At 49.4% G+C, this 26,799-nt stretch overlaps 2 protein-coding genes across 32 annotated transcripts in view; one reads left to right on the top strand and one right to left on the bottom strand.

Annotated features, from left to right (window-relative positions):
* The window catches only part of AKT3 (AKT serine/threonine kinase 3), a 308,783-nt gene extending 303,187 nt beyond the window's left edge, over positions 1-5,596 (top strand). For 4 of the 5 annotated variants that reach the window (XM_070055614.2, XM_051820800.3, XM_089312320.1 and 1 more), the window contains exon 14: positions 81-5,596. In XM_070055614.2, coding sequence (XP_069911715.1) covers positions 81-166 — 86 coding nt within the window. In that variant the 3' untranslated portion in view covers positions 167-5,596. The remainder of the gene's footprint in view (positions 1-80) is intronic. The other variant, XR_007909725.3, reaches the window with a different exon arrangement.
* SDCCAG8 (SHH signaling and ciliogenesis regulator SDCCAG8) overlaps positions 5,224-26,799 on the bottom strand; it is a 267,441-nt gene continuing 245,865 nt past the window's right edge. For all 27 annotated transcript variants that reach the window (XR_007909721.3, XM_051820791.3, XM_008268182.5 and 24 more), the window contains 2 exons: positions 15,689-15,809; positions 5,224-5,562 (listed from right to left, as the gene is read on the bottom strand). Coding sequence is in view for 26 of the 27 variants with exons in the window: in XM_051820791.3 (XP_051676751.2) it covers positions 5,533-5,562; positions 15,689-15,809 (151 nt within the window). In the remaining variant the exon portion in view is untranslated. The remainder of the gene's footprint in view (positions 5,563-15,688; positions 15,810-26,799) is intronic.

Below are 26,799 nucleotides of genomic sequence, written 5' to 3'. Positions count from 1 at the left end.
TATGTTAGAGGTAAGAAAGACCAGAGATGATGTTGCAGCACCATAAATGTAATATTAAAATAGCTGTTTCCTGCCCACAGATGATGAGGATGGTATGGACTGCATGGACAATGAGAGGCGGCCGCATTTCCCTCAGTTTTCCTACTCTGCAAGTGGACGGGAATAAGTTCCTTTCATTCCGCTACTTCACTGTCATCTTAGATTTATTACCGAAAATGATTCTCGGACATCACCACCAGTCCTAGCTCTTAAAGACAGCAGGGGGCACCTTCCGACATCCCAGACTGGTCAAGGGTCTTCACCCCTCGCCACCTTTCACCCACAGAGAACACATAGACGCAAACACACTCCAGTTTTTGTTTTTGCATGAAATTGTATCTCAGTCTAAGGTCTCATGCTGTTGCTGCTATTGTCTTAATATTATAGCAACTTTAAGAAGTAATTTTACAATCTTTGGAAGTCATGAGCCCACCATGTTCATTTGTGCACCAGTCGTCATCTTTTATCTTTTAGTTTTTGTTTTTCCCCTAACAGTGAAGGCTAAATGAGATACGCTGATTTAGGTACATTTTTTTAACTTTCTAGAAGATAAATCAAAAACTAATTAGACTAAGAAGAATTAGTTTGTAATTCCGAGCAAGCACCTGTGGAAGGGTGGTGATGTGCAGGTGGAGAGCTTGTGGAGCGCACATCAGATGAATGCACACCGTAGGTGCTGCATCACTGAGACCGGGCTGGGACTCGCAGGAAGCACTGAGGGAAGGATGAACAACTGCTGAGACACAGATGCTATTTTTTTTTTTTTAATTCTTGTCGGACACTGCAGAGGAAGCCCAGTATCACACGTGGACATCCAGACTTCACGGGCAATCATGGGCAGATGAACATTGCTGCACCGAGAGATGAAGGTATTTACGCAGAGTCATGTAAAGGGTCTTAGGATACAGTTTGCGCCAGAGAGCATTTTTTCCCCTGTGCTTGGAAACCTTTTTCCCTTCTTGATAATTATCACCTCTGATGGCTGAAGAATGTAGACAGATACAGTGATCCTGCTTCTCACCAAAATTTGTTCACCAAGGTAAACAGTGTTTGCCTTACTAGTTTTCATTTTTTACTTTCAGTTCTACGTGAATTAGTCTTTTCTCAAACGTTAAAACTTTGAATGTCCTTTTATGATTTTGTTTATATTGCAGTAGTATTTATTTTTTAGTGATGAGAATTGTATGTCATGTTAGCAAATGCAGCTCCAACTTATATAAAATAGACTTACTGCAGTTTCTTTTGACCCATGTGCAAGGAATGTACATGCCAATGAGAATCAAATGCACTTTTTCTCCAGTGTTTAAAGAAAATGATATGGCTCTGAAGTTACATATTGGTTAGAATTGGTCTTTGGGAGAAGAGATGCTATCATTTGACCCCTGGGTGCTGAAAATTAGAAAATCCATGCCAAGGGGTTAATGAAACAAGTAGATCTTGATGATTACTCACTGAAGAACTGAAGTGTTATGATGGCCTGGCAACATAATGCAATGGAGAAAATTAAGACCTGAATGATAAGAAATGAACTTTCCTTGGCAAAATGAACACATCTTGAATATTCACTAAGTAGGCAGTAAAGGATTAGAACCTGTTGTGTTTATTCTGATCATGGTACATTTATCACTCAATTAAGCCATCAGGGAAAACAAAACAAAACAACACCTCCAGCTTTTCTTTTTCTGTATATATTCATGTCCCCAGATTCCAACATTTCTCACTGAAAGGGGACATGTATGCAAACCTCATCTTTCTCCTTCATTAATGATGATCTTCAGATTCAACCCTTTGGTGCTAGGAGCTGACATTTTCCAAAGCAGCCTGTGAAGTCCAAGGGGCTGGGGGCATTCCTGTGGCAAGCAGGAGGCCACCCCACTCCATGGAGTGATCATGGAGATGTACTTCAGTTAATCTGACAGCTCCCAAACGGAAGACTACAGCGTGACACAGTGTTATGATTGCGTTGCATGCAAGAGCAAGTGACTCTCTCAGTAGGATGAATCAGATTCACAATGCAGATGTCTTAGCCTCTTGACGCTAGAAGTGTGGCTTTACAGCTCTGAAACCACTGCTGGCGGTGGGTGGGCCTCTGGCACTGATGGGGGATTAAAGGGCATTTTACTAAGGCAGCTAAGACATATTCAGACATAGGTTTTATAATTTTTCATATTTCTACCTAAGTAGAGTTCATCCTTGGTATTGAGTAGGAAGCTACAGTAAATGGTAGTTCACTCTTACACATTTAGCTTGACCTTTTTTCCCCCCAGTATGGAATTATGTTGAATGTTTCACATTGACAAGAAAGTAGGCTTGAAGGTTTGTCCTTTAAGTTGTCTTGCACCCATCATATAAGAAGGAAACAGGTGAGAAGAAGAGAAGGAAAGTGAGACTGGCTGATGTTCGGAGCATTTATTCCTTCAGAGGGAAACCGCGACACTAAAGCTCATAGCTTCCTGTGGTTTTGTTTTTTTCCCCCTAAATCTCAAGTTGATTTCCATGACCTTGGCCAAGGATACTTCCTGAAGATGAATGACAGTGCTCCAGGCTGGCTGCTACCCACAGCTGGCTTTCAGTCACACCTGGGGTTCACTTACTCAACCCTCAGATTCTGTTAGTGTCTTTCTTCTTGGGACTCCCCGATTTTCACTCCAGATCTCAGCTGGCATGGAGGAATAACAGAGGAACAGAAATGTATGTAGAGGGAGATTACTAAAACTTCCCTTGTGTTGCCCGTAGCTGTAGTTTGGGATCCTGGCAGGTAGAAGATCTGAAACCTGAAATCATCCTGTCAGAACAGAGTTCAGACTGTGCAGGCTCCGGCTCGCACTAACCATCATGCAGTTTGAACCTCTTGTCAGATACATAGCCATCTTGGAGGAAATTGGCCATTTCTGCTGGGATTGTTGGCAGAGTTGCTAATGGCTTTGCTTTCTATACACTAATTACATAGCATTATTCCAGTATTGTTTTCCATTTCCCATACTGATTTCCGGCTTCTTAAAGCTGACTGTTCATGCAGGGGCCACTTGCTTCTCCTAGAGTACAATAGTAAGGGCCTTCCTTACTAACTGCAGGGTCTATATATTACACCTCAATGTACACACTTTGCTGCTACTGTTTGTACTGTCTACAGTAGAATTTCCTTATCTTGCTCCTGGTAGTGCATTACAGGCAAGCATGAAATGTAAAGTATTTATTTAAATAAAAAAGAAAACTTCTAAATTGGTAATTGAATTACCTCCCTGTAGCTTTATAGTTTGTGACATTTCTTGACCTTGCTAGTTCTTTCCTTAGATCCGCGCAAGATCTAGTTATCTGGTTAAGGATTTTAAGCAGAAGCAACTATGAACCCAAGAAACTGTATTACTATTACTGTTGGTCATACTAAAACTGTTTATTTCCTTAAGTATATGACCCACAAGGATGTGAAATAACTACAAGAAACTGTTTTTGTACACTGTACATCCTTAGTATTTTTACACGTATATGATAGGGATGCACATTATTTTCCTTCGTACAGACAGCTTAAATAAAGCACTATGTCAATCTGCTACTTCTCTGTTTATTGTTGTTGGATGTGGTTCTGTAATCACAGAAAACTGAATCTTCCTTTCTGGAAAAGAAATTTTTAATAGCTCCCACCTGGTAATAATGTACCCCGTATACGATGTGACAGGAAAACACGTGAATTCCTTGTAGCTCAAAACACACGAGACTATTTTACTTCAGTAAAATGGCAGTAGTGCAACTGTATAAACTTTGAGGAAGGGCTGCTTCCAGAGGGGGGGCTACCAGCCCCCTTAACACTGGGTATGAGACAGCTCTGTGAGCAAGGGATGCAGTAGGGCTCACTCCAGACCTTAATCTTCATAACAAATGGTTTGAACCCAGGCTTCTTAAGGAATGTAGCTCATCATTAATGTCTTCCTGAGAATGTACTGCTCTGCACACTTCCTCTCTACAAGTGTATTTCTAACACTTCATAGCCCATTCACAAACTCAGACATGGGTTACGGAGGGGTAGGATGGCTGGCCTACAGTGTGATTTCTGTTGACTCCTTTTGGATGGGGCTTGTCTTGGATTTTACCTCAGAAAAGCTATCATAGAAACTTGCCTTCCTTTGCCCCTGTGGCTAAATCAGTGTGAGGAATGGCTTTGGGGACCAGAGTCAGTCAGGCACGCCTGTCTCTGTCACACAGCCAAATTTGAGGGCATTCTTACTTGTGTTCTTCTCTCAGAACCACTGGGGGTGACAGATCCAGGAGGCTAAAATAAAGTAACCTCTATAATTCCTTAAAGGTGCTATTTTTAGAATATTGTATAATGTATTCACAGTATACCTAAAAGAGAACCAAGGACAATTAAAATATCTTCTGTGACAGCCTTCATGTCTAGCACATTGGATGAAATGAGAAACTTCTGAATCGGAATAGAAGTTCTACTATTTCAGGCTTGAACCTTTTACATACTCGAGAGACTCAAGTGTTCTCTGTGTGTGTCTCATGCCACTGATCCTCATCGATTCCGAGAGGCAAGGCTGAACATATGGTCACATCGGATCTGTGTTGAGATGATGATGATGACTGGTGGTGGCGGCGGCTTGCTGGCTAGGGAGAACCGCCTGAGGTCGGGGACTTGTTCCAACCACAGCCTTGCCTTTAGGGTTTCATTGTCATCCTCAAACACAATGCAAAAATTTCAGCATCCATCATGTTTATTACTTTAAGCATGTGAGGGCTTAACTGTGTATAGTAGAAATACTATTTTAGATTAAAATAATGATCTGTGTACAGATATTTGATAAACTCTACGTAAATTTTCTAATTTCACTAAGTATGTTTTTAGGCTTCTCTCAAATACTGCATTATCAAGGAAAAAAAAACCTGACGCCATCAAGCCAAAGATGCTTTACTGTCAGTCTGTGTGAACAGAATGGAAAGAATAGTACATAGTGCTTCCTGGTGTCTCCTGATTGCGCACAGACGAGGATGAGGAATAATAATGGAGTCTGGCAGGATGCTAATTAAAGGCAAATAAAGGTGAAGAATGATACACAGATCACAAAAAAGGAAGAAAAGTGAATGGCAAGGAAAAAGTTTGGTCCTATACACTCTGGCCTCGGGAAAATGTGCCTTTGGGGTGCGTTTTGTTCATCACTACAAGGCAAAAAGGAAACATCATGATTCAAGTCTTTAAAAAGTTCATTTACTGAAATCCATGTGTATCACATTTCATACACATGTGCAGGTTCAGGACGCATCACGTCAAGCCTTTTCTGGAAACACACCAGGCGCTCTCCTCCGCTAGTGTCACTTCAGCTCTCTCCCTCTCTTAGGACAGGGCCAACAAACCTGGCAGTGAGGACCAGCCCGCTCGAGTCCGAGGCGGCGTCACCCCGGGAAGGTCGTGGTGCGTTGTGGCATACTAAGAACCAATCGGATGACTGTAAATACCTCTTTGTAAATCATTTATTTCACTCTGTTTCATCCAGGTCAGCAATCAGATTGTGGCATGCTGGGTAACTGGAAAAAATAATAAAAAGTAAGTTTAAATAGATCATGTTCTTCAATGTGATTTGTCTTGATCTCATTTGCTGGTTTAGTCACCTTTTATGACTTTAAAAATTTTTGGAGAAAAACATTTCTTTTGCTTTAAATGGGGAAATGATACATAACTAACATGGAACTGAACATTGTATCTCGTTTTTAACCCTAGATCAAAGCTCTCATCTAGGACGAATATGAGGTTAATGATTTTGTGTCAGGGCTTAGAATCTGAAAACCACCTGTCCTCACACATCCATGTGCCTCTGAAATCCGGGCAATCTGATGTGGGAACGTGGCCAAAGAGCCGTTTCTCTCTTCCCCTGTCCAGGAAAGGAGACACTAACTTGTGCTAGAATCGGTTTACTGAAAAGTCAGCTGACATTATGGTACATAAAAGAAGGAAAACAAGGGGTAAGAGATTTCTAGACAGAGTGTCAACTGAACTGAAACCCAGACTCTCCGCTGTGCACGGTTCATCATAGCGTGCCATTAGGAAATGACATTTTCACATGGAAACCTGGGCCATGCCAGGAGAGGGAATTTGGTGTGCTGTGGTCTCTTATTTAAAAAGGTTGCAAAACTATTTCATGCAGATTGGGCTGGGGGCAGAACCAGAAGTCAGCCTCTGCTGCTGTGGCTGTTCTGATGAGTTTAAACACCAGGAGGAAGTGACGTTCCACAAGGCGTTCCAGTCCCTCTTGGACAACACAAGCCTCCAGTGCAGGAGAGCGCCAAGGTGGTATTTTCCAAATCCCAGTTTTCACAAAAACAGATGAGGAACACAATGCAGTGGTTCCCTCGCTGGGAACCACTTTCAAGAAAAACATGGGCGTTGACACAGCCCAGCATGGTTCCCTGCACTAGAAGAACAAGGGGCTCTTGTCAACACCGCTTACGCCATGGCTAGCTGGGGATTTCCATGCCAGGACCATGAGTGAAACTGAAGTTGAAGTCAAAATTCACACAAAAGAAAGCATGAAGATAAGTGTGTTGCCTTTAAAACAAACAAAAAAACCAAAACACCTAAAACCCTTATCTGAGAGAGAAAGCTGCCATCTGTTGGCTCACTCCCCCAAATGCTCTCAGTGGTCTGGTTGGGGCCGCAGTCAGGAACCCGGAACTCAGCCCAGGTCTCCCATGACCTGCACAGAACCCAGTTACTTGACTCATCACCTACTGCCTCCCAGGGTCTGCATTAGCAGGAAGCTGCAGTTGAGGAGCCGGGGGCCCCAGGTACTCTGATAGGCAATGTGGGGATTTAGCTGCTAAGTTCCAAGGCCTGTTGCCTTTTTCATTTTAAAAAACAAGGTTTCAGTTCCATTTCAACTAGATCCCACAGTGTGAGACTGCTGAGGAAGCTTGAATGGGGAAGTCCGTGTTGAAATGGTTTCAGCACAGGGTAATTGGAATACTGTGGGCACGGCCCAACCCCACACTGTACACGTGGGGGCTACTGCGGGAGGCGCCCTTGGCACCAAGTCAACTTGTGGCATGATCAGTACAGCCGTCAGGGCTGGGCGGAGATGGAGGCCTGCCTTAGAGCACACAGGTGCACCTGCTCTCTGGGCCCTTCCCGAGCGAAGAGAACAAATGGAAGGCAACCCACTGTCTCCCCACAGCAGATCGGCTCTTGCCATCCTTGGCAGTTTTTGATGAAAAGCCCCAAGTTCAACCTTTGTTTGACATCCTAGTACTCACTCAGTGCCCCATGCCCAGGTTTCTCAGCCCCATGCCGGACATGCACCAGTCCACTGTGCTAGAACCTGCCCATGGCAAATGGGACCCCTTGGGTCCTCAGGCTGCTGCCCACTTGATGTGACCATCAAACACATGAGCTCCATGTAGAACTCACCTGCTTGCCTCTTACTCCCACCTGGGCTGGCCCAGGGCCGAGCCACCAAATGGCTCCCCTTGCCTGCCGAGTGCTGGCAGCCTGAATGCTCCCGAGATGGGGTCTCCCATTCTCCTGTGACCTCGAGTACAAGACAAGCATAGAGCACAACAGGCAGACATGAAACGAAGTCTCAGGCTGAACCTTGGTAGAAAAGATACCCGACCTGTACACCCATGATTCAGAATACAGACCTGAACTGGAACTAAGAGGTGCTGCAGTTTTTTTGTTTTGTTTTTAATCAAGCACCAAGCAACTGGCTTTGAGCCGCATCGTGCCTGTAATTTATCTTCAGACTCAGACCACTCTGCTGAAACCAGTGACCCCCCACTTCTGTGGGGCCCTGAGCTGTACCTATTTGAGGAACAGCAACAAATGGAGGGCAACCCACCCTCTCCCCTCAGATCGGCTCGTGCCGTGACAGCCAGCGCCCCCTTGGGCCCAGTCTGTAGTAAGGCACATTTCTCAGGGCTTCCCCACTCTGCTCCCCTAGGTGTGCCCAGAGATAGAGCATGGCTCACCTGCTCTGAGGCATCAGCGCTCGTGGGCCTGGTGTGCCCCACCTGCCGCTGTGCCCTCAGCCACCGCCCCCCCCCCGCCCCCGCTCAGGGGGCTGGTTCTGCGTCGCAGGGAGGGGCAGCTCAGGGAGGGGCAGCTGACCGGCGCCCCGGCAGCTGCTGTTCTCAAACACCCCCTCCGCGAGCACGCCGCCGCTCACCCATTGTCTGCTCTCATTTTCACTCCTCACAGCCTGCTCTCCACAAACCCCTGACTTTTGTGCCTAATTTATTTCTCAAGTTTGACTTTAAGTTCCAGTTGAACAAATGAGTTGCTCGGGTGACCTGAATTGTTCCCCAGGCAACCACGCGGTGGGGGGTCCGCCTCAGCGCCTTTGTTCCCAGGCAGGCAGGGCCGGGGAGACCAAGGTTGCACCTTGTCCTGCTCTGAGCTCCCTGCCCATAGCCTCAGGCCCGTGCTGCTTCCATTTGTTTCTCTTCTCGGTATCTGCACCCAGCCCCTGGCAGCCCCTGCAGAGGCAGCCTCCTCCCTCTCGCCCTCACGGCCCTCCGGCCCTCGGTGGTTCCCAGGCACATGCCTCTCCTTGCCTGGCCCGAGGCCAGAGCTCCGGGAACCCCCCCTGCAACTCCTCCTCGCATCCTGGGAGCGAGCCTGCTGCCCAGCAACTTTCTCAGCAAGGGCCTTCTCCCCCTACCCACCAGGCTACCCAGCCCCTTCCATACAGCGCAGAGCCCAGGTCTCTCAAGATCAAGTTCCTTGCCCAGCCCTCCGTGTCACTTCACCAGGCCTTCCTGTGTGTACAGCATGAGCACTTCTTGTCTCCAGTGCCCCTCCAAGCCTTCCGAGAGCCGGGAACCCTGCTAGATTCAGAACCGTTTGTGCTGGGCTCCGGGGAACGTGAGGAACTCCCTGTTAAAGAGAAACTGGCTTTTGTTCGTTTTGCCAGAAGCCAAGTGCAGAGGAAGCGAACAAGTCGGTCTGGAGTGGCCCGGAGCTGAGGTTTGCCATCGTCACCCTGCCAGCCTCTAGGCAACCCTGGCGGTTGTGCGCCAGGCTGTGAGCGCACGCCGGAGCAGCCAGGTTTGAGATTCGTGACACTAAGAAGTCAAATTTGGAAGGCAACCTGGAGAAAACAGCCCCAGGAACCCCCAGTGGTCACAGGTGCCCAGAGAGGGTGCCCTCACGGGGCTCGGAAGAACTGTGGCCCCAGAGCTAGGATGCTCCCCTGGCGGGGGCAGTGGCGCTCCACCGAGACACAGCAGCGCTCTGCCCCGCCTCTCCCCAGCTCCAGAGGACGCTCTCGCCCCGGGGCATCGTCCCTGTCCCCGGCTCCTCCTCTGGCAGAGCTGCTGTGGGAATCTGGCCGTTGCCAGCTGCTAAGTGGGGCAGGAGTTCATGGCGAGGTCACCGCGGGCCAGCGATTCATTCTTCCCTCCTAGCTGCCCGGCTCCGCCCATCAGGACAACAAGCCCTGCAGCAGCCAGAGCTCAAAGCCTGGTCCCCGGACCCTGGGCCTGGCCTTGCTACCCCTCAGCTCCCAGAAGGGAACAGAGCCATAGAAGCTAGAGAAATGAAAAGGCAGACACAGGGCGAGGCTGCCCCGTAGGTGAGAAAGGGCTACACGGGAAGCAGCGTCTCCAAGCCGGGCTTGGCATCTGCCATGTGACCAGGAGGCATCCCCCTGGCAGGCCAGGGACAGGGGGTCCGGCGTGTGTGGCGCCACCTCGGAGCTCACTCAGACAGGAGCGTTCCTTCTGTAACCAAGGGACCCGAGCCTGGAATCTTAGCCGAGTCCCACGAGTCAAGAGAAGGTCCTCTGCCCGTGGGCAGGTGTCTGTTTTATATGAACCATGTCTCCATGGTAAATAGATTTTGAGAATTCCCAAAGGACAGACAGTGTCACCAACAGCAGAGAGTAGAGCCTCTGGCTGCCTCGTGTTTGAAAGCGTTAAAAATAAAGACAACATTGACATTTGGGGTTGTAATGTGACGGAATTACAGTCTTTTAAAGGCAAGAACCACTTATCTACACTACATGTAATATTCAGTGTTTTGTTCACTTGTCTAATTGGATTAAAATATTTAGCTCCCTTTAAAATCTCGATTGTGAATTTATATTGCAAAATGTACTGTCTGACTCAGGAAGCACTAAGTGGAGCGCGTCTATCTGAAGCAATATAAAATTCAACTTAGTTTTCTTCCATGATTCTTATTCAGAAAGTATTCAGTCTTGGACAAAGTGAACTGTTAGCAGAACAGCAAGTCTGGCTTAAATGAAGTCCTGTGTGCTTTTCAATATTAATCACAACGCAGGGCACTCAGTTAAAACAAAAAACAAAACAGGAAGTTAACCTATGCTGCGGAGTGATGCAAGCAAGTTTCTCTGAGGGTCACAGGAGCCTTCTGGTAGAAGCGCAACACCCGGGGTCTTATGTCAGGCCCGAAAAACACCCAGGCAGCAGGGAGTTAATGACATTTTAGCTGCATATGTTCAAGTTTGTTTAAAAAAATATGCAAGTCACTTTGGTTGACAGTGTCTTGTACACAGTTTTGAAAGAATCAGGGCAAACTTTAACAGAGTCAGTTTTTATTTGAAAAATATTTTCTGGGAATGTATCAGTGTTTATTTTTGAGACTGACAATTCGGGTGAAAATCAGGATAAAAACAAAAAAACAACAATTTGGTTGAAATCAAATTGTTTGTTTTCATCTATTTAGAATTCTTTCCAAAAAAATCTTGGTTCAGGAGGAGGCCTTCTAATGTATTTTATTCAGTGTATTTGCTGTTCTATTCAAGCACCATCTGTCTTGCAGGTAGCTAACTTGGTGGGAGCTCTTAAGTCAGCGGGGTGAAGCCCCCAGGGGTCCGGAAGGATCATGGCAAACAAGGTGACCACTTCTGAGTCTCTACGTGGGCCACCCGCACAGACTTATTGCTGCAGGCACCCCTAAGCCAAGCCGCTGCAACCAGAGCTGCCCGTCCTGGGCCCGCCTCCTCCCGCCTTGTTCCTGGTCCATCCCTTCCTGCCTTGAGCAGCACCTGCACCTCTGCTTCCCGTGCGCGTTCGCGGCTCTAGTCTACGAGTCCCCTGGTGTAATGAGATAATCTCGATGATCCTGATATAATCACATATGCTGCTGGATCCGTGCACAAGTACAAATCAAATTAGAAAGTGAATCTGCTGCCAAGAATGCGTAAAAGTCACAGGGCCAGCTGATTCACCACCGACAAGTCAGTTTCAGACTCTGTTTTCTAAACTGTAAATGACTCATAGGAAGGGACTAAAAGAAGTCACTCCCCAGACTGAACCCTGAGGACGGTTGAACCACTCAGCCTATTGAGGGTGACAGCTCTCCACAAACGCAAGCCAGCTGAAGCCATCATCACTATCGAGTCCACATATAAACACATCCCACTTCCTGATGTCCACGTGGACCTCCACGTGCACCCACAGTTTGTCTCTCTCCCAGATGCCACTCTCCCCCACAGACCAGTCTATTTCCTTACCAGCTGGCTCCAGCCTTCCTGGCCAGATGTTCAACCCCCAGGCTCTGGGCTGCAGTCCCCCTGACCCTGACCCTGCTCAAGCTGTCAGGCCTTGCCCACCCTAAGACCAGTGTCTTTCAGCCCAGATGTCACCCCTGTACCAAGGCTTTAGCCTCCCCCAGCCAGGGTCTGCCTCAGAAGAGACGAGCGTGCAGGGCTGGCTGGCTGGCAAGCCTCAGTGTACCTGCGCAGAAGAGCAGGAGCTGTGTTAGGGGTAAGGCTGGATCGGGGCCTCCGCATCTCTCTATCTCCATAGGAACAGGTTCATCATTTTATAACATTTTAAAAGACATTTCCGCCAAGTTTTTTCCCCCTAGAAATGGCATAATATTAATAAAAGCCAGTTTCCACTCCTAAACTAAGAACAAGCCAAGAAAACCAGCCTCGAGCCGAGAGGTCAGTGCCCGGAGCCCTGCCCCACGCAGTCTGGCTCACTACACCACAGCTCAGTGGGCCGGGGCCACATGGGAGTTATGGCCCAGGAGTCACCAGGGTATGGCTGTAGCCATGGCTGGCTCCCTCTGCTAGACACGTGTGCATCTGTTTCAGAATTTAAGCAGAAACAATTGAAAGTAATCAGGCCTCTGAACAAGCTAGATGTTTCCTGTCAGGGGCCACAGGCCAAGCCCCAGCCCCAGCCCCAGCCCCAGCCCCCTCCCCCCCATCTGCTACAGGGCAGTGGGCTCGGGACACAGGCGTGAGTGAGTCAGGGGGATGTGACTCAGCTTCAGAACAGCTGCCCGTGCCAGAAAATAGCCACTCTTTTGGGTTCTGCATGGGTAGATTTTTAGAGTTTGACTTGTAAAATTATTATGCGGAATCTGTCCAGGCTAAGAAAGCAGATGCCTTTGGCTAAAGCAGAGATGGAAGCTGCTCTAACAGTCGGCTGCCTAGGCACTGGGGCCACAAAACCCCCAGGAGGCCAGAGAGTGGCTGGGGGACGAGAGGGCTGCATCCTCCCAGATACTCGTTTAGGGGGCAAACAGCCGCCGACTCACCTCCAGGCTCACTTAGTCAGAGAGAGAATTACACATGGGTGACAGGGGAGGGGCCGCAAGACCCTCCTCTACAGGGAAACCAAGGCCTCTGCTCTCCACCAGAGCCCACCACAGATCACTCATTTTGCAATTTAACTTGTGGTTGGAGGGGTGGGGACCATCAAGGTCATCTAAAGCCCTCGAGATCATTTGGCCTGGCCCTGCCAAAGGACCAGAGGTGGGAATCAAAATTCAGCAAATATAGAGCAGGCTACTGTTTAAGCTGATGATTGTTATAAACATCCAGATGTCCCTTGGCAGATAAAAGGTTCCCGACCCCTAGGGATATCCCGGTACAATGGGAGCACAGTCAACCCAGCAAAGTCCAGCTGCAGCCACATGTGCCGAGTACAAAGGTATGCAACTCCCAAATGTCGATCACAAATGCCAACCATGAGCGTCATAGCCACATCACCAGTCAATGTGCCTCATATTTTAGGGATAAAAGCTCCAGACCAGGAAGAAAGAGTGCCTCGTGCTCTCTACTTGGGATTACTTCAATAAACTCTTGCTCTACTACCCCTACTTCCCTGTATCTCATCTATAATTCATTACTCTGTTGGTGAAAAGGCATCGAGGCAAGCCAGCCACTGCCAGTGACAATGTTAACCCCAACTTAGAATTCAAGTTTATTCCATGGCAAAAAAAAAAAAGCATCCCTAGTCCACAGACAACCCCTGTGCCCTGTGGGGAGGCTAAAGCGATGCGTGGGCAAAAACAGGCTCTAGGTTTGGGCCTTCAGCAGAGACTTCACAACACTGGGCCCCTCCTCCTCTTTGACCACTAGCATTTGCTACTGAAAGCCAACATTTCCCACTACCAAGTTTCTTTTGTCCCATTTACACTAAAATAACTTCAAGGGTAGCATCTCAATCTAAAAGGTCTCTTTCCAGTGGGGCCAGATGGGCCAGTATCAGATAGCACAGGAGGATGGGCAAACCACTTGTTGCTTCAGGCAAGGGAACAGACCTGCAACACTTTTGGTTTTTGGTTTGAGGGGTTTTTAAAAAATGCATCTTGTGAAGATTTTGCAATTGAGTTGGCAATTACCAGATTTTTAAAGTCCTGGAAGAGACTTCTAAGCATCAGTGCTCTGTGTTAAGCTCTGAGTGTGCTGTAGACTACGCAGATGGGGAGTTAGGAGGCAAGGCCTGCGTTGCAAGGATGTGGTCCAGAATCCAGAGAAAATGGTTATGTGCTCTGACCTCCTAAAGCTTCCCTCCACCCGGCTCTGAAATCCGTGGCTCTTGGCTCTTAGAAACCAAAGATCCACTCATGTCATGGGTCATGCTCCTTTGTCAGAGAGGACAGGAGCCTCATCACCTCCCTAGGGAACCTGTGGGCTCTGTGACCTGGACCTTTGGCTGGCCAGGCCCAAAGCTGGCACAGTCTGGGTGATCCAAAACCCCATCCAGAGAGCTGGATTCTGGCCTGAGCGGGCAGCTTAGGGGGAGGCTGAGATTAGGCACTGCGCATATCCAGGAAGCAGGAGACAGAGGGCTGAAGCTCGCTGGTCCCGTCACTGCTGGCTGGCTCCGCAGGGCCTCTGCCTTCCCCGGGTTTCTCCCTGAAAGATCACTTCCCAAGTCCTCTCAAGAATAGGGAAGGCGGGCGGAGGCCCAGATGCTGCTTTAGCCTACCATGAAAACCTGATGAGCACCTCACAGCTGCACCCACTTAACACCTCCAATCTCCCCGAGTTAGGCAGGCACAACGCCCACCATGTAGATAGGAAGACTGAAGCTCACAAGAGGCTTAAGTGACAGTGCCCGTCCGGGATCATTCTCTCCATTCTGGCTCCAAACACTTCAGAGGCTCTCAAAATATACTGTCCTCCAGAACCTGTAGTATCTTGTTAAAAAATGCAGGTTCCTGCCTTGGTGTGTGCGTAGTGCAGCATGGGCCCAGACTCGGGGCAGCTGCCTGCACCTGCCGACAACAGCAGAGGCGTGTTTGCCTCTGCAGCCCTAGCTCAGTGATGGGCATCCAGTTGTGCTCACGATCTGTGGCTGAACAAGTGCTGTGCGGAGGCAAGAGGGCTGAGTGGTGGGCCGAGCTGGTGGGGGGGGGGGCAGTCAGCACTGACAAACTCCTCCTAGCGCTTCAGCACACGGGCATTTTGACAGGACAAGAAGATCCCTCCCCATTTTTATTTCCAGATGCATTTTCCCCGTTAATCACTCCAGGCTCTTACTGAGTGAAATCCCCAGGGCACTCACGGAGCACCTGGGTGCAATCCTAATTAAAGGCAAGCCCACAGCCAGCCTACGGACCACCTCATTATCCTAACAAATTGCTTGATGGGGCAAAACGCACAACTTCTCTGACAGGGAGAAGCCATTTAGAAAGAGATTCCAGTTCATTCTCCAAACTCACCTGGACACTTGCCCTCTCTTACTATCCCTGCTGCTGGCCCCATATTTAACCTGGACGGGTCAAGTCCTGGCTCACGGAATCTGACTTAGGTTCCACCCGCCATGTCCCTACTTGCCCTTGTGTGAGCCTCGCCTTTCCTATCTGTAAAGTGGAGAGGATAATGTTAGTTGTGGTGACTTGTTCAAGGGTAGAGAGAATGCATGGCCCGTGGGTAACACTGCCAGGTCCTCTGCATGCGTTCAGAGCACCAGCCCCATCACCACCAGCTGATTCAAGACAAGGTGACTTTCCTAATCGGGAACACCTCCTTCCTCAACCAGTTCAAACCACACGCATGCTTCAGGGGTAGCTCTAGGCCATCGTCCTGCAAGAAGTCCATCCTGACCACTTCAGTCCTGCTCCCCCTCTTCTCACACCCTCCGCCGTGTTCTCTGTAGGATGCGCTCAGCACCTGGTGCGGGTTCAGGCCACCTGCACAGAGTTTAGCTCCTTTATGAGGGCGGGCTACGGCGCACATATCTACGTCCCCCACCAGGCCGCACACAATCTGGGATTGCCCTCCTAGCTTATGAGCTGCCCAGCGTGGTCAGTTGGAATTTTAGCCTGCTCAAGATGCAGATCTAAAATAAATTAAAAAAAAAGACAGTGACAAAGACCGATCTACAAGCCCCCGTGTGTTCTCTGCTGGCCAGCCGCAGGACTCCCACCCCCACGCTGGGAAGCGCAAGGTACCTGGGTTCGCAGCCGCTCCACTTCTGACAGGCTCTGTCTCTCCAGGAGAAGCTGGTTCTGCTTCTTGAGCAGCTGCACTAGCTGGGCTGTGGCCTGGCCGTGCCTGTCCAGCTGCCTGAGCCTGCAGAAAAATCCAGAATTAGAGACGGGCCTGAGAGGTGGGGGCTTCAGCGGACAGAGGGGGAACTGGCAGATGGCAGCCCTTTCAGCAGGCTCCACCGTTCAGTGTATGCGAGGGAAGGTCCCGATACTGAACCATGACCTGAAGTCCAAGGTGACCCTGAGGTGCCAGGCGCTGGCTAGCGGTGGCCCTTGGTGAGCATCTGCTTAGCTGAATGGCACTGTTATCAGATGTGCAAGGGAACTGGAGCTTTCTGAAGATACCGCCAATTAGAAAAACACAGAGATAACTCGGGGAAGTAGAAGAAAAACTGAAACCCTAAACTCACAAGCAGAGGTCAAAGGCGAGAGGCCTAAATGGCTCCATTGTTTAGCTGGAAACATCTCTGGCAGGCTAGGCAGACGGCCGGCCCTGGCTGGGGAGTGGGCGAGGGACGCAGAAACACTGAATTAAGGGTTTTCCATTATTAATCACTCCATCACGAGCGCCGGCATCGCTGACCAGATGTCTTTAAAGACCCTAAATTTGTCATTCTGCTGATGGGCTCTCCCCTCCAGACTTGCTAATTCAGCCTATTAGCCTCATGTGTCCACAGACGGCTCCCTACAGCCAGCAGCACACTCGCCGTGGAAACGCAGGCTTTGGGTTAAGTTCAAAGTCGAACCACTCAGAACTGTTCTGGAAAGTGGTCCGATGTGTGCCCTGCCCCCTGCTCCTCCCTTCCCCCCCCCCCCCCCCGTCCCCATCCTCGCTCATAAGCACGAGAAGTTTACTTGTATTTTCACAAGGATTGCCAAAGCTCAAAGTGTATTTCAAACTGCAGACTACAGCATCAGACTCTGCAGCCACCAGTTCTGCAGACGCTGGCCAGGGCAGGCGCTTCCGGTGGGCGCAGAGCACAGCTGTACAATTTGGGCTTATAGGGTTGGGGTAGGTTGGCTTAACCAAAAGCCACGCGGCATCCCAGTGCAGGCGACGCTGCCTCGTGGGAAACTCGGCTGCACTCTACTACCTTTCTAACACTCTCCGCAGACTCCTCTGGGAAGTTCACTTTTCTTCGCCCCCCAGCCTGCTCTCCCGACCACCTGCAATCACCCTTGTCGGCCGCAGAAGACGACCTCCTGACTTTCAACCACAACAGCACTGCGCCGCTTTTAATAGAGGGCGCCCTACACCTGCAGAGCGAGACCCTGCACTGCGCATGCTCACACGCGCCGGCCCTTTGTGGAGTGGACTCCCGTGAGCCACAGAGCCCCTTTCCAGACACTGAGCGGCTCCCTGCCTCTGCTTTGCGTAAAAGGTTCCAAAGTCCCCGCTCCATCTTTCCTCTGATCTGAGAGGAGGCAAAGTCCGTTGACTTTGGGTGAAGCCCCGCGTGGGCAGCCCAATCTGCCCCACCCCAGCTGGCCGTATTCACCGTGAGGCCACGTGTGTCCGCGCGCAGGTGTCCAAGTCACCCTGCAACCGAGCGGTTGCCCGGGGCGAGAAGGCCGCGGAAACTGCAGACTTGGCATCGCAGACACAGAGATGATGGCTGCCTTTTCCCCGTAACAAGCTAACAACCTGCTGCTTCCGCGTTTTTTTTTTGTTTTGTTTTGTTTTTTGTTTTTTAAGATTTATTTATTTATTTATTTGAGAGCCAGGAGCCAGGAGCTTCTTCTGGGTCTCCCACACGGGTGCAGGGGCCTAGACTTGGGCCATCTTCTGCTTTCCCAGGCTACTGCAGAGAGTTGGATCGTAAGTGAAGCAGCCGGGTCTTGAACCGGCCACCATATGGGATCCTGGCGCTTCAGTCCAGGGCGTTAACCTGCAGCGCCACAACGCTGGCCCCTGCTTGCTTCCGCGTTTAACTCAGGCGAGCAGGATTATCATTAGCAGCTGAGCTCCGCGACCCTAAGGTTCCCTTCCCATTAAGTTGAGACAACCACAAGCTCCGCTTAGTGGAGCAGGGACATGCGATAAACGACACCACTGAGGCTCAGTGGCAAGAGGGTGCTCTGAGCGGCCATTCTCCACGTACTTGGCTCAAATGGGTTACAATCCCAAGGACTGATGGGTTCAGTACGTGTTTTGGGGCTCCTCAAAAAGCATGGCTGCCCCATCCAGATCAACGAGCAGACTCCAAGGCTGCTCTGGCAGGAAGAAAGGCCAGCCACGGCCAGGCCACGCTTGCTCAGCTGCCAGAGGTGGGGCCAGTGGCCGCCCCTGACAAGACTCAATCGGGGGGTGTTGCAAACCGTAGGCCTCGGACGCTGCAGCGGTTCTGGGGTTGGGGGGCACGCGCCACCCAGATGGGCTGAATCAAGAGCCTGGGTGTGAGCTCAGGACAGACGCCCCCTTGCTGCAGGAGTAGGATGCCTGAGAAGTCAGTCCTCCCCCCAGGACACAGACCCTCACTCCTCTGCAGAGCTAAGGATGGAGTCTAGTTGGCTCATTTTTTAAACCAACTTCACTCCAAGGAGTTGCTTTCAGGAGTGCTTCTCTCCCTTTAAAAAAGACACCCCTGGGTGTGGGGGTTAGCCTCTTCTGTCACTCCACATACAGCGAAGCAGTCACCAGCTTGGAAAGGAAAAACAACAACAAACCCAAACCACGTTTGTTTGTTTTTTAAAAGCCCAACTTCAGATAAAAGGGACTATGATGTTGAGGAAACACATTTTTGTCTCAGCTCTTTCACGGCCTATTATGAAAATTGGGCAAACAGATTTTTTTCATTATGTAGTTATTTTTGGAAAGGCCTCAAACCTTGCACAACCCTTCCTGCACTCTATTAATGGACATTTCATTACCATCAGCTAGATCTCTCGGGGTGTCCTATAAACACTCAAGTTGTGTTTTTATTTCCCATGGTGGCTATTAGTCTCATTTTTGCTTTCCTAAGTGCATGTCTTCAACCAACCACAGCTGCCACTACCACCAAGTACCTCAGCTAACACTTACGGAGCCCGGAGCTAACTGTTCCACACCGATTATTTAAGTAAAAGTTCATAACCGTCCTATGAGGTATGGGCTAACATTCCCATTTTACAGATGAGAAAACTGTAGCAAAGTGGTTAATTAACTTGGTTACAGCCAAATCCATGCAGTGCCCAGGTATTCTTAAGCATTGTTCATGGCTGGTTAACTCATGGAGTTACTTCATCAAAAAAACCACGCCTTTGGGGCCGATGCTGTGGCACAGTGGGTTAAATTGTCATCTACAGTGCTGCCATCCCATATGGGCACTGGTTCAAGTCCTGGCTGCTTCACTTCCAATCCAGCTCCCTGCTAATACACCTGGGAAAGCAGCAGAAGTGACTGGGCCCTTGCACCCATGTGGGAGGTCCTGAGGAAGCTCCTGGCTCCTGGCTTCGGCCTAGCCCAGTCTCAGCCATTGCCGCCATCTGGGGAGTGAACCAGCGGGTGGAAAGTCTGTCTCTCCCTCTTTCTCTGCAATTCTGACTTTCAAGTAAATAAATAAATCTAAAAAAACCAAAAAACAAAAAACGGGCGGCGCCGTGGTTCAATAGGCTAATCCTCCACCTAGCGGCGCTGGCACACCAGGTTCTAGTCCCGGTCGGGGTGCCAGATTCTGTCCCGGTTGCCCCTCTTCCAGGCCAGCTCTCTGCTGTGGCCAGGGAGTGCAGTGGAGGATGGCCCAGGTGCTTGGGCCCTGCATGCCATGGGAGACCAGGAAAAGCACCTGGCTCCTGGCTCCTGCCTTCGGATCAGCGCGGTGTGCCGGCCGCAGCGTGCCGGCCGCAGTGCACCGGCCGCGGCGGCTATTGGAGGGTGAACCAACGGCAAAGGAAGACCTTTCTCTCTGTCTCTCTCTCACTGTCCACTCTGCCTGTAATTTAAAAAAAAAAAAATGAGCCCAACCCTTGATAAATACTTCTTAAAGGTCAAGTACTAAAGTGGATACTGGGAACTACACATAGCTCTTGTTCTCAGGGAGTTTCCCAATTGAGGGGAGACTGACCTGGAAACAAACAGTTGCAGAGTTCAGATAGGGCGAGGTTAAGGCATGAATACAAGCGGCCAGGATGGCAGGCAGCCTGGGAAGCTGAAGGCGTGGCTCATCATCATCACAGCTGAGCATTTGTTCTGCACCAGACACTGTGCTAAGTGCTTAGTACTTAGTGTTCACGATTCAGTGAGGCAGGAACTAACTATGATGCCCACTTCAGTGGGTTAAGCCTCTGCCTGCAGCACCAGCATCCCATATGGGCATCAATTTGAGTCCAACTTCCAGTCCAGCTCCCTGCTAATGTGCCTGCAAAGCAGCAGAGGATGCCCCAAGTGCATGGGCCCCTGCACCCATGTGGGAAGACTGGAGGAAGCCCCTGGCTTCCACCTGGCCCTGTCCTGACCATTGTGGCCATTTGCGGAATGAACCAGCAGGTAGAAGATCTCTCTGTCTCCCACCCACCCTCAATGTAACTCTCTTTCTGTAACTCTGCCTTTCAAATAAATAAATCTTTTTAAAAACATCTTTTAAAAAAAGGTGAGGAAACTGAGGCACCAACAGGAGAAATGAACAGTCAGTCCAAAGCCACTCAGCCCGCAAGTGGGAAGTGGGAAAATGAGTGGGTGCTGGTCTGGCAGGGGCAGGGCGGGGTCTCCCATGGGGGAAGCACTGCAAAGGCTATAGTGTGTCTGCAAACAGAGGCTGTGGCTGCTCAGCAGGCAGAGGTGTTGTGATTTACTGAGAGGACGGGAGGAGCGACAGGTCTGGGGTAGAAGAGAAGCTCTGGGGACAGGTGGGCACAGTTCTGAGGCTCAAGGCCTAGGAGGGACAGGGCACAGCTCCAGCTGTGCAGGCCAGATCTGCTGGGAGGTGAGGCAAGATTTGTCAGGAAGAGGCTGCCAGGGATTTTCAAACAGGGCAGTTTTTAAAAATGCAGACATCTGAGCCCCCACCACCTACTGGGTGAGAATCTCAGCTGCAGTGACAGGAAGACGCCCAGGGCAGGGCCTTGAGGAACAAGCTCTTTCAACAGCTGGCGGAGGACTGGAAGCCAACAAGACCCTGGGAAGGGAGGAGACCCAGGAGGCAGAGGGAACCCGGGAGGAGAAGCCCACCCCAGAGGTGCAGGGAGGAGAGGCTGGAAGGAGGTGTGGCCAGCCTCTGGGAGCTGGCGGGGCAGGAGCCTTGTTTCAGGGGCTGGAAGAGGAGACCACTCCTTAGGGTGAGGGGCTGGGCTGGGAGAGGCAGCGAGAGGGGTGCAGAGGATGGGAGTGTCGTGAGCCACTGGGGAGCAGGCACTGGCAGAGAGAGGGAAACCCTCGGGGCAGGCCTGGTGAGCTTCCCAAGGGAAGAAGGGGCCCTGGGCAGCCCCGTCCACCCTGAGGCAGGAGAAGGCATGTAGCACGGAGCTCGGAGCTCGGCAGCCTCCCTAGCCCCACCAAGGCGGAAGGCTCTGCTGTTGCTGAGAAACGGAGCAAGGCAGCAGGTGGCATCAGGGGCCCTCTTAGGACAAGAGTGCCGGCCTGGGGCACAGACATGTGCCAAGCGGAGGGCACCCTCTTAGGAAGACACAACTCCACATGACCTCGGTCCCTCTCCTGCTCTTCCCTCTGGCCAGGGCTCCTGCACACCCAGCACCCCTGTCCTTCTCCCGTAGCCTGTGACCTCCACACCTGCCACAGCTCTGCCTGGGAGGTCACTCCTCTTGGTCCTCACAGGGCTGGGAACTTCTTTGCAGGGCTTAGGGCTGTGTCATTACTATTTTGAGAGACTATAATTTCTTGTTTTTAGCTATGTCCTCTGCAAGGCCTTAAACATCAAAAGAGCAAGCAGGGTTGCCATCCTGGGTCTGCTTAGGCAGCAGCCCCTTCTGCAAGGAGCCCCAGCATCCTGCAGACCCCAGGAGGCTCCCCACAGCAGGAGAAAGACTGAATCACCAGACTTCAGGACTTCACTCTAATTTAGAACTTTTTGTCCCCAGACATGCATTTATCTTGGAAACAGAGAGTTGTCCTATCCCAGGGAGACCTTCAGGACCAGCTTGGTATTTGCAATGTGTTGTCATTGTGGCTATGCCTCCTGCCCCTGTCCCAGGCCTCATCCCTTTCCCATGAAGCAGCTGGGCTTCCCTGCCCTCACAGCGGTCAGCTGGTCCATGAGGAAGGGCTGCTGCCCCACGCTGGTGTGGAGCAATCAGCACAGGGCCCCATCCCGCCCCCTTCTGTGCCAAGGCCTCAGCAGGTATTCTTGGTGTGGAAGGGGTAGCAGTCACCATGGGAACAAACAGGCCCAGGTTTATAAAGGCATCAACATAGATAAAATCACAAAAAACTAACTCATGTGGGTGCTGGGCCCTGGGCACATCTCTATTGGGCCAACAGCAATCCTCTGAGCCACACCCCGTCAGCATTGTCAGAACCACCATTTTTAACAAAATATGCAAGACTTCAAGATAAGATGGAGCAAATGGCGAAATACAAAACAACTTTATGGAGCTGAGTGGGCTGGGGAAAATATCTTATGCAAAACAGAAGCGGTGCAAGCTGCCAGCTCTGGTCCTATGCTTCAGACACTCATTTGCTATGAATACTGTGAAAGCAAGTGAATACATATATTTAAATTTTTATGTTGTATGTGATACATACAAAATATATGCAGTGTATAAATAGAGTTTGGAGGTATAATAACCAAATGAACACTTGTGAGCCCACTGCGGCACCCCAGGGCCACTATGGGAGAGTTTCTCCTCCAGGCCAGCCCTCCTCTTCCCCAGTGCCCGCAGATTTTTCAATGAGGAGGTTTTAGTTTCACCCGGGAACTTGCCACAGCCTGCTGTGGGGTGCAGGGTTTGTTTGCTTTGGTTTCCTTTTTGGTTTTGGTGGTAGTGGTGGTGGTGGTGGTAAAATGTCTTTGGTTCTGAAATGTTTTCAGACCACACCCTCTTCCCTGTGGTCACTCTAAGGCAAAGATTTTCCTTCCTCTTCTAATGTTCTCAAAATGCACAGATACACGGTTTCCTTGGGAGAGGGGCCTCCCTGTGGACATGAAGAATGTTTTTTCAAGCATCTTATGGATTTAAAAGGTGCAAATGTTGTAACTGTAAAATATGCACTTCCTTCTCTACTATTCCCAGTAGTGCCCATAAATATTTGCTGCTGCATCTACTAAATGCCCAAGATTGTAAGCTGTTTATAGTCATTAACTAATTTATTGTGAGCATTTTACATTCATTCACTAATGTAATCCCCATAACAATACCACACTGCAGGTATTATTATTATCTGTATTTTGTGAATGCAAAAAGCAAGGCACAGACACCCAGCTGCCCTGTGTGCTACTTATCACTCTCCTTCAACTCCCCTGGTTACAGGAGACCTCTACTATCCAGACTCTCTTCCTCCTCCATCAGACCCTCACATGCTGGTGTGACCCTGAGCCGGGCTCAGCAAGCTACTCCCTGGAAGCATTCCACCTGCCAGGTTTCCTTCTCACACCCAGGGCTCCAGCGGAGACACTGAGGAGCCTCAACACTCAATCCCTGCCTCCCGCCGCCCCTCAGCATTTCAGTCCCCTTGGCTCTCACCACGTGACACGCTGGACACATCTCCCAATGCTCCTCCCTGTGTCCCTCTCACATGGTGAGATCACTCCCAATCTCGCATCCCCCCAACTCCTCCTTGCCTCCTCCCTGTCCCTTACCATCCACGTAGCTTCTATGGATGAGCCCTCTAAACCTCTCCCCAGCCTGTCCTGTCCAACCCACTCCCCTTCCCTCTGTCAGCATTCCTCATCCACATTCCTGCAAAGCCTTCCCATGGGTCTGTCGCTGTTGGCTTCCCCCTGGCCCTTGGAATCCATACTCCCCACAACAGCTAGAGTAGAAGGATCCTTCTGAACACAATTCCATTCAGGTGATGGCTACCTGTATATCTAAGCATAAGGCCAAACTCCTTTGCAAGCGTGATCAAAACTTCCACTATTTGGCTTCTGGTGTAATTCTCCCCAGCCTACACACCCACATCCTATCCTTTCCAAACTGCTCTGCACAAAGGCCCCACACTCCCTGCCACTGCGCTCATGCTGTGCTCTCTGCTTGGAATCCCTTCCCTCCTGTGGCCAACTCCTCCCCTTCCTGGCCCTTTAAGACTCAGTGTGACTGTTCCAACCTTGCAAAGTTCCCCCAGGCCTCTCCTCTCCACTTCCCCTGTCTACCACTCCCATTGAACTACAGCTTTCCCCGGGGCAGGAACGCCATCTTGTTGGGCTCCGCTCCTCTAGCACGCAGCAAGGTGCCCGACATTGAGGTGACTGGAATGAGCAAATGACTTATCTGAGCACAATATTTATGGTAAGTGTAAGGCCTGTGATGCCATTTATGGTACAGGTTACTTTTATATGCAATAACTTTGTTCCTGAAAAAAGTGTAACATTTAAATTAAATAAAGTATGCTATTGGAGTCAGCCATTTACTTGGAAGAATCCTGGAATAGGTCAACAAGGACGGGACTTGGAAGTGGGAGGCAGGAGTTCAAAATCCCATCATGAACACATCGGGCCAGAGGTTTGATCTCTCCCAAGCACAGGTTCTGCATTTGTTAGACAGAAAATCCTGCCTCCACAGCTCCTGACTGGAAAGGCCGGGGGTGGGCCCAGCAGTCTGCATTTTTATAAGCCCTCCCTCTTGGTGATTCTGATGAATTCTCAAGTGTAAGCACCACTGGTACATTATAATTCACAGTATTAATCACACATACAAAATGAGTTCTTCTGGAGAATAATTTTTATGTGGCTTCAATTTTGATCATCAAAACAACCAACTGTCTAAATGAAAACTTTCCTAGTCTGCTCCTAAAATGTTTTGGCATCAGTCATGAGAACTTAAGCAAATCCTGTGATCACTTTGAATTTCAGTTTCTTCACATGTGAAATGAGAGGATAAGCTAGAACTGGGTCAGCAAACTTCAGACCACAGGCCAAATCCACGCTGGCCCGCTGCCCATTTGTGTACGATCTGCTAGTTGAGAATGCTTTTTTCATTTTTTAAATGATTGAAATAAAAATCAAAAGGGGAGAGAATAATGAGTGAGTGTTGTATGAAATTCAACTTTCAGTGCCTCTAAGTCAGCTTTCAGGGCAATGTGGCCATGCTCATTCATCCACGGATTGTCTGTGGCTGCTTTCATACCACGAGGCTAAGCGGTTGCAATGGGAACCACATGGCCACGGAGCCTAAAATATTTCTTACCTGACCTTCTAGAGAAAACACTGAGGCTAGAAAATATCTAATATCTCTTCCAGTTCCACATTTCTACTTTATGACTTCATAAAATTTTACTAGGTTTCTATCTTCAAGTATCACCTTCAAGTATCTAGGTGACCCAAATTGAAGTTTTAAAAATCCTGTTACTCTAATTAGTGGTCTAGGTAATTAATTTTTATAGATACCTCAAAGTTGTATGCTTTGATCCAATACTTAGAAATTGTTACTGTATTTTATATATTTCCATCTTATTAATGCAGTCATACAGAATTAGCCAGAATCAGCAGTTTTCTTAGGAGTCTAGAACACAATTCCAGCACCTCATCCTCACTCACAAAGTTAAGGTACTTTCAATGGCTGCTTTGCTTTTTAAATTTCCTTTGCCTAAATCCACCCTAGTCAATAATGATTTCAATAGAGTTAATTCATCCTGAGGCTCATGCAGTCCTGGGAAGAGTTTACACTGTTAATAAAGAGAATTTATTTTCCTGTAATGCCCTTTAAATTTTTCATTCTTTCAAATTTCCAGTTAGCTTTGGCTGTCTACAGAGGTAAAATAGTGGGCTGCTTGGGAACAGACATAGAGGAAAGACCACCCCCACCCCACTCTTCTCCCCCAAACCATCAGGTCATGTTTGAGCTGGGAGCTTTTCAGACCTTTCATTTCAGCCCACCATGGTCACACCGAGGCCCAGAGAGGACAAGTGACTTGCCCACGGTTACCCAGTCTGTCTAGCAAATCTTACACTGGAAGTGTAACTCTTCAATTCCAGTGATGGCAGCATTTCAAAATGTTTTTAAAAGGGTTGGCCAAATCTTTAATTCCTTACTAAAATATACAGATTTCAAGAAGGATCTTAAGAAAGATAATGTCCCAGGCAACGTTCTGGGAAGCTGCTAAGGTGTGAGGAAGAGGACATCCCTAGCCTAGGATTCTCCCACTAGCTCGATGGAAAGAACCAGATTTGGTTTTGTTTTTTATTCCTTTCAAATTTCCAATCTATTACAGACTGATGGTTTTGTGATGTGCAATGGAAATGAGATCGCACTGTCCAACTACTCTCAAAGTCTCTGAACAGTCTTGATTTCATTTCTCATTGTGTCACAGACCAGCTACAAACAGTTTGAGGACCAGCTTTGGGCTGGAAGCCACACTTTGGGCAACAATGACCCAGTCCACAGCCTGGTACAGCACAAATGATGCAAAAACAGGGGGCCTGAAGCTCCCGGTACCACCTTGGAAAGCTTCTTACTGGTGGCTCCCACAGTGCCACAGTGGCCCTCAGTGACCGCTCAGTGCTTGGATGAATGGCCAAGGCAACAGATTTAGTGTTTTAGGTAGCAGAGCCACTGCCTTTAGCAGGACCCTGAAGCCTCTGACAACGTCACTGAGGCTTTTTCACAGACTGACTGCTTAAAACTGCGCTTCTAACAGAAAGGTGGCACAGTTTCACGTTAAGTCGATGAGGAACATCTGTTGCATCCCTACCTTGTAACCTGAAGCCATCTGATAGAGGCGGGGCTTGTAATACAGGGAATAAGGGATCCTCACAATGTGAAACAGGGATGTGAATGGATCTGGCAAGAAGACTTCAACATTCTTTTTTCATTTAACTTATTTTAAGGGGTATCATTGTGGTGCTGGGGATTAGGCCGCTGCTTGTGATGCTGGCATCCCATATCGGAGTGTCAGTTTGAGACCTGGCCACTCCACTTCTGATCCAGCTTCCTGCTCATGCATCTGGGAGGACAGTGGAGCATGGCCCAGGTTCTTGTGTCCC

Source organism: Oryctolagus cuniculus, chromosome 13 (genome assembly GCF_051225735.1).
Source record: "Oryctolagus cuniculus isolate XC-2025 breed Fujian yellow rabbit chromosome 13, ASM5122573v1, whole genome shotgun sequence".
NCBI classification, from domain to species: Eukaryota; Metazoa; Chordata; class Mammalia; order Lagomorpha; family Leporidae; genus Oryctolagus; species Oryctolagus cuniculus.
This window is presented reverse-complemented; position numbering and strand designations above follow the sequence as displayed.